Below are 14,055 nucleotides of genomic sequence, written 5' to 3'. Positions count from 1 at the left end.
GAGGCAAGAAGATTCTGGGCAAATCAGCCCCTCTCTGAAGAAACCGTCATTTGTCCCATGATGCAGCGGACAGGGTTTTACTAGAAACAAGCTTCACCTACCCTCGATGGAAAGGTCACACACCATGCTTGGACCCCTAGAATCCTTCTGCCACCCCTGACCTGGCTTGAGTAGATGACACAGCCCAGGAGAACAGTGATCTCACCCCACAGCTGTTTGATGAGGGGTGAGAGAATTTCCTGGGAGGAAATACATGAAGTCGGTTGAAGAGAGAACACTTCATTACATTTCTTGGTGGGGGTACGGTTTTCAATCTCTCCAAACTACACGGAAGGGGACCCGGCTGATCTCAACTAGCTCCAAGGCCTACCCCGTCCCCAGCAGTGTCTTGCTAGATTCGCGTCTCTGGCCCCTTGTTGGAAGGAGTGGATTGCTCACGCGGTTTGAGCGGAGGCGGCTCATTGCGGCTGTCCAGCAGAGGGAGTCACCTGTCCGCGATGCGGTCCTAGGGCAGTGGGGGGAGTAGGTAAGCGGAACCGCACTGTTAGCCTGCGCACACCCACAGACGCTCTGAGGGCCGTGGTCAACCTAGGTGGGCAAGCACGACCTCTGTCCCAGCATCTTCCTGAAAACCACCGCAGCTACATCCACCCTACGGGGAAACTGAGCCACAGGCCGACTTGCGCCAAGCTACATAGCTGGTGGGACAAACTGGTGGGGGGCTTGCCTCAGAACTTGAGAACTGGCTCCTCGAACCCAGGTGCTGGGATGCAGTCTGCCAAGCAAGGATTCCCTCTCCAGAGGGTTGGGGGGCCGAGTCGGCCAATCAGAGGGTCTCCGCCAGAAGGCGGAGCCGTGCCAGCCTGGAGCTCCCGAGTGGAGCAGTGGCATCAACACAGTCTTGTCCGCGGCGGGGGTGGGGGGGCGCGCAGTGACGCGCAGGATGGAGATGGGATTGAGAGCTGCGCTTGAGGCTGAGCACCCCTTCCCTCAGCTGCCTCAGTTTCCCTGGGAATGAGAGGTGCACATCCAGGTCCCCGACCTAGTAGAAAGGAACTGAAGCTAGGAGGTGGGCCCGGGAGCCTGCCTGGTGGAGGTGGCTCCCGCACCACCGGGGAGGGGCTTCTCCAGCCCCGCCCCGCAGCCCCGCCCCCGCCCAATTGCTCAGCCTGGCTGTACCCGGCGCGCAGCCTCCAGTGCTGCCGGCACCGGGCGATGGACGCCCCGGGGGCCCCGGCCCAAACCGCCGCCCCTGGCACAGGGAGGAAGGAGCTGAAGATCGTGATCGTGGGTGACGGCGGCTGCGGCAAGACATCGCTGCTCATGGTGTACAGCCAGGGATCCTTTCCTGAGGTGAGGCCCACCAGTGGACCGGAGGGGATAGGATGGGGGGGGGTGCGCGGATGACTTGGGACCCCAGGGGGCCGGAGATGTCCCTCAACCCGCGCGCCTTGCTGGATCCTGAGGTCCCTGGCACCCTAAGCACGCCGCCACCCCGGGGCTTCCCCTCGGGAATTCCAGAGTCCTGAGAGTTGCAGGGGCGCGGGGGATGGGGGCTGAGCCAGATGTAGTTAAGGTTTTGGGCAGTGGACCCCATGCCTCCACCGCTGTCCTCAAAAACCAATCTGACCCTCTCCCATAGCACTATGCTCCGTCGGTATTTGAGAAGTACACGGCCAGCGTGACAGTGGGGAGCAAGGAGGTGACCCTGAATCTCTATGACACAGCCGGTGAGTGAGTCTGCGCACTGAGGGTCCCGGTGCTCAGTCCCAAGGGTCCCCCCTCACACTACACTAGGGCATCCCCACAGACAGCCTCTTCCCAGGAGGCAGGGAAGCCCTGGAGTCTGAGAGGACCCAACTGTAAGTGGAGGTGATTTGAATGGAGGGGTGAATTCCTGGACCACTGTCCCAGCCTCTGTACCCTTCCCCAGGCTTGTTCCTCTCCTGTGGTTCTACAAAACGTGGGCTGCATGTCTGCCTCCCATGGTTGCAGAGTGGTCTCTAATTTGAGTCCCCTGGAGCTAGTAGGATTGCGTAGGCTGTGTTTCTGGATCCTGAGGTGCTTGAGATGCTGGGGCTCCAGGATTCTGTGGCTGGCAGTTCTGCGTCCTAGGACTCCAAGGTCCTGTGGGTGTGAGTTTTGTGCCTCCTCCAGCTTCTGGGATTCTGTAGCTACAGTTGGTTTTGTGCTTTCCTGGTTTCCAAGGGGGAAACAAGACAACTTTAGAAAATGAACTGAGGAAGGAACCTGCCACACACACAGCTCCTCACAGGGAGGATTTGTGTAATTGTGTGAGTCATGAGTTGTGTTGTGGGGGTGGAAGAAACATGGTCCATAGGAAGACCCTGACTCCCTCTCAGCATTGGGGGACAAAGGTTGGAATGACCAGGTAGAGCCTCACCCAGCTCGGTGACTCAGTGTTTAGTGACCTGAGTGGAATCACGTCACAGATAGCTTTCCCTGCCAGCCCAGCCTGTGCCTGTAAGATGAAGTCTCTGACTGACTTTGGATGGAGCCATAATCCAGACATCCCTTCTGGAGAGGACCAGAAAAGGGGCTGTACCCACTCCAGACCTCTCCTACATTTTTGCCTTGGCCAGGGAGTTATCCACCCCTCCAGTGGCCTCTGAGGATCCCCCTTTTGGATGAGGGCCTAGGGTAGAGCCCTGCCTCCAGCCTCAGGTGAGCTGGGAAAGCCAGAGGCCTCAGAGAAGTTCCTAGGGCGTGGCCAATAGGGTAGTAAATGTCTGTTTGGGACACTTTTGCTTTCACACGTCTTATCCAGGAGCCAGGAGGAGCCAAGGTCATTAACCCCACTTTGGAAGATGCGCTGATGGGGCAGAAGTGCAGCCACCCACAGCCCCAGAGAGGACAAGGTGTCTGCTCTTTCCTCCTCCCTCTGTCAGCAGCCTCTCCTGTCAGGTCTCGGTGGGATTCCTTGTTTACAGCAACCTTCCCTGGCAGACTGAGAGCAGAGACCATTTCTGCACTTCCTGGCTTCATCCTGAGAAAGATGGTCAGCGATCGTGTCAGAGTACGTTGTCATGTAGGCTTCTGGAAAGCCACTTGGAGAAAAAGTTTGTGCCAAGAGCCCAGGAAGGGATGGAGGGACTCCCAGTGGTTGTCATCAGAATTTTGTAACCACTGTGCAGTGATGGGCCCAATCTTAGCTTCCCACCACCTGCTCTGGAGTCAGACTTGGGCTTTGATGCTGGATGTGTATCACTGGAGACATCTAGACCTCAGTGTCCTCATCTGTATCAGGGCTAAAATAGTCATGAGGATTAAACCAGATTAATTTGTATAACACATAGCACAAGAGGCTAGCTCTCAGAGGGTCTGGGTATATATTATCATTGTAAATTTTTCATTTGTTTATCTATTTACTTATGTGCTGTGCCGGGAACTGAACTCAGGGCCTTGTGCATGCTAGGCAAGTGCTCTGTCACTAAGCTATAGCTGAACCCTCATTGTGATTTTTAAAAAACCTTCCTGCCACTTAGACCCAGGCCCCTGCATTGATGATAGAGGAGTAGGTAGTGGTTGTCCTTGAGGACACAGGACCTGCAGAGCTCTGTGCTGGCCCCCAGCTCCTGTTGCAGAGAGGACAATCATCTTTCCTGGCCATCTCTCTCTTCTGACCAGCAGAAAAGCAGCGCTGGGAGTCCCTAGGGACACAGGTAGCCTCATGGTCAACAGGCAGGGTGGACGAAGGAGGGATAGTCAGGAGGAACGATCTAGCTGCTCCCTCAAGGGTGTCCACTGTGGCTGGGGGAAGCCCTGCAGCAGGAGGAAATTCCCTGGTCGGTGAGTAACCTGTTGGTGAGACCGGGTGATTCCTCTTCTAGGAGAGACTGGAGTGAATGAACAGGGCTTCACCCAGAAGATAATTCAGCTCTAACCATGGGTGGATGGAGATCAGGAGAATGTGGCAGAAAAGGATGGTCAGTGACCACAAAGAAAGGTGGAGGCTAAAGGGGTGAGGGCAGTGGCTGAGCTAGAAATGGGTCAAGTAAATGCTGTAGAAAGTTCTAGAACCTCATGGGCTAGACCCAGTGGGGAGGGGAACATCTTCCCAGTCAGTGGTGATCAGAGCTTTGGGACAGGAGGGGTCCTGGAGGCTAAATTTCTCCACATCTAGGACCAAGTGATGGCCGCGGGTGGTGTTAGGACCTTGCCCACAGGGCTGCGTGCAAGGCCAGTCTGACTGCTTGTCTCCATCCCACGGAAGCAGTTACAGCCACCACAGCGGTCTGACGAGTGCTCAGTGCTCAGAGGTGGAGGGAGGGCAGGGGCCAAGCACCCATTGGCTCAGCAGCATCGTCTGTACCCCAACATCCTCAGAGACAGGAAGCTGTGGTGGGGCCCAAAGGTTCCTGAACAGAGGGGCGGTGGGGCGAGGGGGCTGTTAGGACACCAGCTAGAGCCAGCTCATTTGGGACATGAGGGGTGCAAAGTCGTGAGATGGGAACAGTAGGAAAAGAGAGGCCCCCGGAGTTGCTAAGACAAGGGGTCAGAGACAAAAGGGGTGTCATGGGCCCTGAAAGCCTCAGGCAAGCTGAGGTGGCCTCTGCTCTAGATCTGGAGCTGCCTGGACTCCCCTGTCTCTGGGGAGGAAACAGGTGGGTGGGCCCTAGCAGAGACAGTAAAAGTGGGTTCCTCCTCTGGCAGCTTCCCCTTCTCATGCTGCCTGCACTCCTTCCCCGACCAGCGCCCCCACTAGAGCTGGGAACCACCTTTGTGTGCCTCTAGCAAATGTGGGGACCACTGTGGCTCGATGACACTCCTCTCTCCTCAACTCACCTCCAGGCCTTAGGGACCCCTGTCCTCAGAGAGGACTGCCACGGCAAAACCATATCCCACAAAGGAAATACCCAGGGTGAGGTTAGAGTCTTACTTCCGCCCGCCCACAGCACCGCCCAGTGCAAGAAGATGGGTGACTTCAAGAAAGGCCAGGCCCAGAGACCTTTCCTCACCAGAAGCAAGTACATCCTTTTGCATGGAACCCTGGGGCTTTTAGAACATCGGAAGCCCATCATGGAGGCTGGGCAGCAGCCTGTGTGACTGTGGGTGGGTGACTGGGCTCTGTAAATCTTGGCATCTTTGTAGGCAAAAAAAGGAAGGTAAATAGTGTTACCTGGTGGCCAGGAGGCCCCGCAAAGCTTGTGGATCCTAAGACTCCTGGATTCCAACCCCACCCAAGCTATTAACTTCCCTTGGAAGTTTCTGTTTCAGTAGTAACTGCATTAGCAGTCTCTCAGCTCTGCCCAGCCTTGCCCAGCTCCAAAGTCCCTTTTTTTTTTTTTGGTATTACTGGGGTTTGAACTTAAGGCTTTGTGCTTGCTAGGCAAGCACTCTACTGCTTGAGCCACACCTCCAGCCCAGCTCCAAAGTCCTTTTACTTCCCAAATCAGGGCACGATCATCACTCCCTTTCCCAGATAAAGAAACTGAGGCCCAGAAAGAAAGATGCCAAGGTCCCAGAATGTATGTCCGAGTGGACTCTGCTGCTCCTGACTCACAGGGAAGAGGATATCCAGAACCCTCCAGTGCTCCCAAGGAGCCATGGTGCAGTAGTACCTGAAGTCCACAGCCTGGTCCCTGTAAGAGGCCCACACTGAATCAAGGGAAAGCTGAGCTGAGTGAGATCAAGCCAGGAAGGTAACCTGGAGGAAGACCTGGGGATCTGGGCTGGCCACCCATCCCTTCCCAGAGGCCCTCTTTCTTGAAATACCTGTGTTTGCAGTTATTTTTCTCTCACCTGGTCAAGGGTAGGGTGTGTAGGGTGAGCATCATTCCCTACTTTCTGGGGTAGGCTGAAGGAAAAGCATCCTGATCATCCACTGCCGTTTGCAAAGCTTCCCCTTGGCTGTGTGACCTTGCGTAAGTTGCTTCAGCTCTCTGTGCTTTGGTTTCTCCATCAGTAAAATGGAGATGACAGAAGTGCCTCCCCTGGAGGGTCGTTGTATGGAATGGCGAGTTCATGCAGATGAAGGGCTTTGAGCAGGATAAGTCTTCAGGAATGGATACTGTTCTTACTGGTCATCTTTATAATTACTCACCTGCTTTTCACAGCTCCATTTCACACATGAAGAAACTGAGGGCAGGGGGTTCATTCCTAATGAGGAAAGCCTACTGGGAGAACTGGTGTTTTTAGACTGGCCTGGCAGACAGCTGACCTTGTTATTGGGGACTGACCTGGTGCGCCAACTCACAGGGTGCCTATGACCTTGACAGAGGCCAGGCTCAGCCACTTGGGCTCTCAACAGGAAGAACTTTCCCTGGCCAGCGCAGTCACAGGCAGCTGCTTGAATGAGCACAGGTCAGGAAGTGAAATGCCCGGGTGAGCAAGGGCTGAAGGGCAGAGAGCTGGTTACACTTTATTCCTCCTCTCACTCGCTTGTTCCTGTGCTCGCCAAACACTTATTGAACTCACCTGGGTTACAGGGAGCACAGTGGGGAGCAGTACGGAGGTGGCCCTCTTCTCCCTTGGAGGAGAGAAACCAAAACCAAGAAAATACTGTGACGTCAAGTAGCGAGATGTGCCCTGAAGCAAAAGAAAGCCACAGTCATGAACAGGACACCTAGGAGGGTGTTGCTTCAGGAGGTAACATTACTGCAAAGACCTGAGCAAAGGAAGGAGCAAACCATGCTGTGACCTGTCAGAAGAACTTTCTGGAAAAGGGAACAGCAAGAGCAGAGGCCCCTCCTGAGCTGGCTGGCTGTGATTGCTCCCAGCTCTCGTGGTGAGACTTCCTCCATCCCGACTCACTACATCCACTGAGATCACTCCTCCTAATGTCACCACAACCCAAAATTGCAAAACCAGTGGCACATCTCTGCTGCGTTTGACAGGAGTTGATCCACTGCAAGACAACGATTAGCCAATATTTCCTGGATCTAGCAGGTGCCAGGAATTCTTTTCAAGGATAGACATGGTCCCAACCCTCATGGTATGAACTGCCTACAGGACAAAAGTCCTCTAAAAGACCAACAAAGTATAAGGTGTATTATTATGAAGGTAGAAGTAGAGAAAAAGCAGTTATCCTGGGAAAGACAATGATATAACTGAATATTTAAGAATAAAATGCAATGAAGAAAATAGAGGGGGGGAAAAAGAGAAAGAAATGAGGGGACAATATTCCAGGGCTGGGGAATAGCAGGTGCAAAGGCTCTGAGAGGCACAAGGGATTGGTGAGTTGAGAAACAGTTGAGTGACAGCTTTGGCTGGACTGCAGTGAGTAAGGGGTGGGCACCAGGCTTGTGGACCACGAGATGTTTGGACTTTATACAGAAGGCCACAGGGAGTCATTGCGAGTGTTTTCACTAGAGATGGGGCAGAACTGACTGGTGTTTTAGGAGCTGTCCAGCAGCCATGTGCAGAATAGACTCATTGAAGATGCTGTAGGAGACCAGAGAAGAGGTGGCACAAGAAGCTGACCAGGTTTTGATTGGCAAGCAATTGACAGAGCTTCACTGTCCATGGGACTTTCTGCAGTGTTGGGCATGCCATATACCTGAGCTGCCCACTAGGGTGGCCACCGACCCTGTATGCCAGTTGAAATGTAGTTAGTGCCTCAAGGGGCTGGTGGCGGCCCTATTGGACAGTACAAGCCAGAAAGACATGGACAGAGGTTAGGAGAGGGGACCATTTGGGGACATGTGGGAACATGCTGGGCCAGTCTCAGAGTGTCTCCACAGCTTTGTGGTGAGGAGGATGGAGGGGTCTGAGCCCCCACCCCTTCCTTACTGTTGGAAGGACACCGTGGATAGTCCTCTTCCTCCAGCCACCACCATAATGATGGCCCCATGTGTTTGGGGCATTGGTTGGTGACAGCCCACAAGGTAGGTTTTATTAAGATGTCCATGTTCCATGGTGGGAACACAGGCTTCCTTAAGTGCTCTTTGTAAATCAAGGTCACTGTAGCAAGTAAGAGGCAGAGCTGGGAATTGAACTCATGTCTTATCTGCCTCTAGTGCCTGTGAGCTTGAGCACTGTGCTGTGGTGGAGCTGACTGAGGACTTTCAGGGTCTCTGGGTTGAGGGGGACAGCCAGAGAGAGAGGATAGCTGTGCCTTGCATCAGTGGGGACAAGGAGGGTCAGGAGCAGGATGTGACATTGGTAAGGCAGCTGTGGAACGCAGGCTGGTGCCACCTGGGCACCTCCAGCAGTGAGGGGACAAGGTGGGGTGGGAGTTCCTGGGCCTCTGTGTTCCTTGCTCAGCGTTCAATGGAAGAACATCCTGGAGCCTTTCTGCAGAGGTGGCTGGGGTCGTAAATGAGCCTGACTCCATTCTCACTGCAGGAGTTAAAAAAAATACCAGAGCATAATAACTAAACACCAGTGTAATCCTGGCCTGCCCCTCACCCAAAGGACACCATTGGTGAAATGAGTGAAATCTGAATAGGCCTGTGGCGGGGTCAGAGGACAGGGTAGCTGGCTTCCTGGGTTTGACACACCACCTTAGTAGGTAAGGAACTCCCTCTCAGCTTTAGAGACAGTGTTTATATACAGATAAAGCAAGTGGGTGAAATGTAAACACTGGATCTGAGTGCTGGAGCTCTCTCTACTCTGCAGCAATTTTTCTCTAAGTTTGAAACTGTCAACATACAAGGTTACTTCCCCCGCCCAAAGGGGAAAAAAAAAACTTTAGAAAGCAGAAGAACCCAGCCATGGGCCTAGTCTCTAGACTCTGATCGGGTTGGGGTCTGAGAAGGACAGACATCAGATTGCTTCACTGTCCCCAGGTAGGACTGATATGCAGCTGAGTGGACAGATGCTGTGGGGTGCTGCCATGCTCTTTACTCCCTGCTGTCCCACCAGAATCCAGGAGGCTGGCCAGAGCCCAGCACGCATTCTGGACACCCACGGTTGCCCAGCCCCCAGATCTAGGGGCAGGCAGGGGGGCACATCACCGTTGACAGAACTGCTAGCAGTTTCCTGCTCTTACCCTGTAATCAGCCCAGCTCTAGGCTCTGCATGGGTTTGTTCTCGTGTAATCTATTATGGGCTGCCCCTCCCCTGTTTTATAGATAAGAAACTGAGGCCTAGAGGCCACCCAGCCCATCAGAGCCCAGAGAGTGCCCAGGTGGACAAGTGCATGCATCTCTCTGACCCTCTTCTGGTTTCAGGGCAGGAAGACTATGACCGATTGCGGCCCCTCTCCTACCAGAACACCCACCTCGTGCTCATCTGCTACGACGTCATGAACCCCACCAGCTACGACAACGTCCTCATCAAGGTGAGCTCCCCCTGCCTGCCTCTGGCGTGGGGGCCGCAGAGCTAGGGCAGCCCTAGCACTGATGCCCTGACTCCTCCCCCCACAGTGGTTCCCTGAAGTCACACATTTCTGCCGCGGGACCCCCATGGTGCTCATTGGCTGCAAGACAGACCTGAGGAAGGACAAGGAGCAGCTGCGGAAGCTCCGGGCGGTACAGCAGGAACCCATCACCTACATGCAGGTAGGCCAGGCCCCAGGCCTCACCTACCAGTCCCCAGGCACAGCCATGCCAGAAACCTCCCAGGCCTTTGTCTTCTGCAACTGGGGTGTCTTAGCAGCCTTTCCAGGAGCTGAAGCAAGCAGGACCCTAAGAATAATTTAAAACTACTAAGTCCACACCCCTTCCTCCACCCCATGGATCTGAGTGCTTTCCAGTACTTAGCTCGTTGAATCCGTATGCCTCTAACACAGGTACCGTTAACAACCCCCCCAGTTTGTGGGGGAAAATTGAGGCCCAGCTAGGTTAAGCAGCTTGCCCAGAGTTACACAGCAAACTTGAAGTGGAGACAGGATCTGAGTCCTAGTCACTCAGGTTCCCAAATCTGCACTATCAACAGCCATCTGTTCAGTCTGCCCAGGGGCACTAGAATGTTGGCCCTTACTTCAAAGTAGGCATCCACTGTCCCCAAGGGTCATGGGTAAAATCCAGACCCTTTAGCTTTTAGGTGAGGCATGGGAGAATACATAGAAGAAAAGAGAACACATACACATACATAAATTAATAAAGAAACTTTAATACAGGCGAGATGGCAAACACCGGTAATCCTAGTACTCAGGAGGCTGAGGTGGAAGATCAAGAGTTCAAGACCAGCCTGGGCTTATAATGTGACCTTGTGTCAAAAACATAACAAAAAAATCTGGTGCGGTGGTTTGCACCTGTAATTCCAGCTACTCAGGAGGCAGAAACTGGGAGGATAATGGTTCAAGGCTAGCCTGGGCAAAAAGTTAGCAAGACTTCATCTCAACCAATGAGCTGGGCGTGGTGGCACACACTTGTCATTCTAGCTACGTGGGAGGCATAAACCAGGAGGATCAGAGTTCAGGCTGGCCCAAGCAAAAACTTGAGACTCTATTTGAAAAATAATTCAAGCATAAAGAGCTAAGTAAGGCATGGCTGAAGGGGGAGAGCACCTGCTTAGAAAGTGCAAAGCCCTGCATTCAAAACCCCAGTATTACCAAAAAGAGAAATTTAATAAAAAGGAATAAGCATTAATAATAGTAAATTCATATTAAAAATAAAGTTTTTTTAAAAAAAGAAAACCGCTACTAGCAAACTCAGTGGTCCAAAGTGTGTCATCAGAGAAGGGAGGAGTGTATAGAGGTCCTTTCTGTCTTGAGGCCCTCCAGCTCTTCTCATTGGCCCGAGAGACACAACCCAGCCCCAGTTCTCAGAGCTGGAGAGAGGACAGGTGGGGACAAGCATGGGGCGGGCTTCTCCCAGAAACCAGGGTGCAGCCAGCTATGGAAATACCAACCTTACACTAGAGAGAGCCAGCACTGGAATGGAGAAGGGACAGGGGTGCCCATCCAAGTCTTCTTCATCTCTGGAGAGCCCCCAAAGCCACCTCCAAAGCCCTCAAGCCCTAAGGAGGTGTCAGGAGGCTCCAGGACTTCCCCACTGCAGGCCCCTCATCTAATGCTTTCTCTTCCCCCATCTAGGGCTTGAGTGCCTGTGAACAAATCCAAGCTGCACTCTACCTGGAATGTTCTGCCAAGTTTCGAGAAAACGTGGAGGACGTCTTCCGAGAAGCTGCCAAAGTGGCTCTCAGAGCTCTGAAGAAAGGAGATCGGCAGAAGAAACAGCGGTACTGCCTGCTGGTGTGACCCCAGGGCAGGCAGCCCTGAGACAAGACTGACAGGACTTGGGAACCAGGCCCAGACCATTCCTGAGATCCCACCCCATCCCCAGCTCTGCATCACCTGTGTCTGGAGACAGAATTGTAGAACAGTCTGGAACTCTCCTTTTTCATGAACTCACCTTTGGGCGAACCCTGGAGTGCAGTGAATGAGGCTGCCAGATCCATCTCCTTCCACCCTGGAACCAGCATTTATGCCCAAATGGGATTCTGGAGGGCCCTTGTCCCAGCTCCCCCAACCCCCAGCCATGTGTGTCTCACTTTGCAAATCCAATGTGTACTTGAAACTTAGAACTACAATGGGAATATGGGCAAATGTGGACTTGGCAGTGGTCCACGTGGTGCCCCAAGCCCACTGCTCCTGTGTCACTGCCTCCCTGGGCTCCTGAGATAGGCGCAGCTGCATCCTCCAGCCTCTTCCTTCTTTCCCCGGGGAACTCAGGGGCCACCATGGATGGGCCCTATCTAGAGAACACAGGCAACAGCCCGGACATGGGACCGGTACCAGCCCCTCCCCATTCCTCTGTCCCACACGGAGGACCTCAGCCACAGCTTGGTCACCATCTTTTTCTGACTTGGGCCCATGTGCCTGGGGGAGAAGAATCGGTCTCTGAAAAGGTCTAAGTGTGCCCTGGGGCACCCATGTGATGCCCACTCAGGGTCTCACCTCTGAATACACATCTGAGACTTGGGATAGAGAGTGCCACCAGCTCTCTGGGGACCTGTTTCCCCATCTTCAAAGGGATAGGATTAGGCCATTTAAATGGTCAAGCTCTCCACATTCTGCCTGTCACAGACTGCTTCTGCCCTGATGTGGAGCTCAGGCCCATCCTGTCCTCCTTTCAGAACTGACATGCTCAACCCCCAGCACACGAGGCAATTTCTCAAAAGTGGCCCACAGACTGCCGTGTCACTGACCGCCAGATTCCTGAACCCTAAACTTTTTTCTGGAACATATAGAATTGGGGGTCCAGGACTTTTCAAACAAGTGCTGCAGTGGCTAATACCCACGAGAGAACTGCTGGTTCTGGGGTAAGCTGAGGAGATGGCTGGCCCCCGGCCTTCCAGTACCATCTCCTCAGCCCCTTTGCCCACTGCTAAGCCCAAGTTGCCAGGGAAAGAGACTTCTAAACCCCCTCCCCAGGCTCCCTAAGGCTCTGTTGTCCCCCGGGGGGGGGTATCAACCAAGGACCTCTTGTTCTCACAGAACCTGAGACCACATGGACAAGTGATGATAAAGGGCAGAGGTCAGCAAACCACAGCCTGGGGATGACGTCTGGCCCCTGTTTTGTAAACTGAGTTTTACTGGAACATGGCCTTGCTTTTGTTTTGCAGCTCTGGACTGGTGTACTCGCCATGGCACCACATAGCCCACGTATTTGCCACCTGGCCGTTGATAGAAAATGTCTGCTGAGTCCTAATCTGGGGCAAAACTCAGGTGCTTGCAAAGGGCAGAACAGGAGACTCAAGGGTGGACGACCCAGTGAGGGAAGCAGGGAAGGGACAAGGGGGTGGGTGCCAAATTGGAGAACAGGTGCCCTGTCTTGCCCAACTGTGGGAATGTTGCCAGGTCTTCTGGGGTTTTAGGGAAAGTTGAAACCTGTGTTCTTATGTGGAATCTCACTGTGAGGGAAGGGAAATATTATTTTCAAAATGTAACTAAAGAATTTAAAACCCTTGAGAGCCAAGCATGTCTGTGGATCTTCATGTTGGGTACCAGCTGTGAAGTCTTTTCTTCATGGATCTGCAGGGATATAGTTAAGGGTAGCTGAAGTCCGTAGGTGGAAAGGGGTTCCTCTGTCCTCCCCACCTGAGAACCTGGAGCTGGCTGGGTGACCAGCACACCTGCCCTGGCCTCACAGGGTGTCTCCCCTGTGGTAAGCCTGTTCAGGCTAGCCCTCCTTCCCTCATGGTCCAGAACCTCTGAAGTGGAGAGAGGTGGGGAGTGGGCAACCTCTAGATGGCTTAAGTCCCAGTCAGCACTGGGAGGTCTGGGTCCTACTCCCTGACGACTCACAGCAAGTTTGGGAAGGAGGGACTGAAGGGTGGCAGTCAGGAAACCCTCAAGAGCCCACTAGAACTTTCAGTATCAACACCAGCCAAACAGTCAAGAGGCTGGGGTGCCCTCTGGTGGTGGTCCTCCTTAAAACCCCGCTACCTCAGGGCCACCTTCTTCATGGTGACTCAGGAAAGCACAAAGCATGAGGCAGAGACAGGCAGTGGTTCTCTGAGAACTTAAATAAGCCCCAGCCACAGAGGGTGGGGACCATGGAGGGGCTTACAGAAGAGGCGGTGACCCAGGGAAGGGGGCTCCACAAGATGTGGTTTCATTCCACCTCACCCCTGGGACATAGTAAGTAGCAGGTCAGTATAAGTCCAACCCTGGAGGCACATCCAAACCCCACTGAGGGGTTCAAATGATGGGAGTGAGGACAGAGGGGCTCCCTGAGGCTTTCGGCCTCTCCCTGGAAGACTGACCAAGACTTGGTCATTACCAAGAGCAGCAGGGAAGGCCTCAGTTTCCAGGGAAGCTGGAAGGACCCAGCATTAAATAACATCATAAATAGGCTAGGATGAGTTAACACTGTGCGCACAGGTGGGCTTCACATTCCTCGTGCCTGGGGACCAGGGCCTCAGCCCTTCTCCCAGCGATACCGCTGGCCCCTGAGATGATGCTGCCCGTGGACACCGGTGACCAGCAGTTGGGGTGCTGACTGGAATCCCCAGCAGTCTCAAAAGTCCTGAGGTTCACGGCTGCTTTGTCTTGTTTCTGTTCTTCTGGAGTTTGGCATGTACAACTTTGAGTGTGGTCAGGAAATTGCCAAGGAAGAGGACCAGGAAGGTGAGCGCCAGCACGAACACCTGGGGGATCCCGAGACACAGTGCCAGTTGTGCCCACGCAGAGGACACAGGGTA

General features: G+C 53.7%; 2 protein-coding genes across 6 annotated transcripts in view; one reads left to right on the top strand and one right to left on the bottom strand.

The window, feature by feature from the left end:
• Positions 1 to 1,151: 1,151 nt before the first annotated feature.
• On the top strand, positions 1,152 to 12,827 carry Rhof (ras homolog family member F, filopodia associated). Its single transcript, XM_020163685.2, has 5 exons — positions 1,152 to 1,353; positions 1,643 to 1,730; positions 9,135 to 9,244; positions 9,330 to 9,464; positions 10,943 to 12,827. The coding sequence occupies exons 1-5, from the start codon at positions 1,216 to 1,218 to the stop codon at positions 11,105 to 11,107; spliced, it is 636 nt and encodes a 211-aa protein (XP_020019274.2). The 5' UTR covers positions 1,152 to 1,215; the 3' UTR covers positions 11,108 to 12,827.
• The window catches only part of Tmem120b (transmembrane protein 120B), a 45,207-nt gene continuing 41,149 nt past the window's right edge, over positions 9,998 to 14,055 (bottom strand). For all 5 annotated transcript variants that reach the window (XM_020163684.2, XM_074061251.1, XM_074061249.1 and 2 more), the window contains one exon: positions 9,998 to 14,001. In XM_020163684.2, the coding sequence (XP_020019273.1) occupies positions 13,888 to 14,001 (114 nt within the window). In that variant the 3' untranslated portion in view covers positions 9,998 to 13,887. The remainder of the gene's footprint in view (positions 14,002 to 14,055) is intronic.

This window comes from Castor canadensis, chromosome 18 (assembly GCF_047511655.1).
Source record: "Castor canadensis chromosome 18, mCasCan1.hap1v2, whole genome shotgun sequence".
Classification (NCBI taxonomy): Eukaryota; Metazoa; Chordata; class Mammalia; order Rodentia; family Castoridae; genus Castor; species Castor canadensis.
Note: the sequence above shows the minus strand (reverse complement) of the source record. Positions and strands in the feature narration are given on the sequence as shown.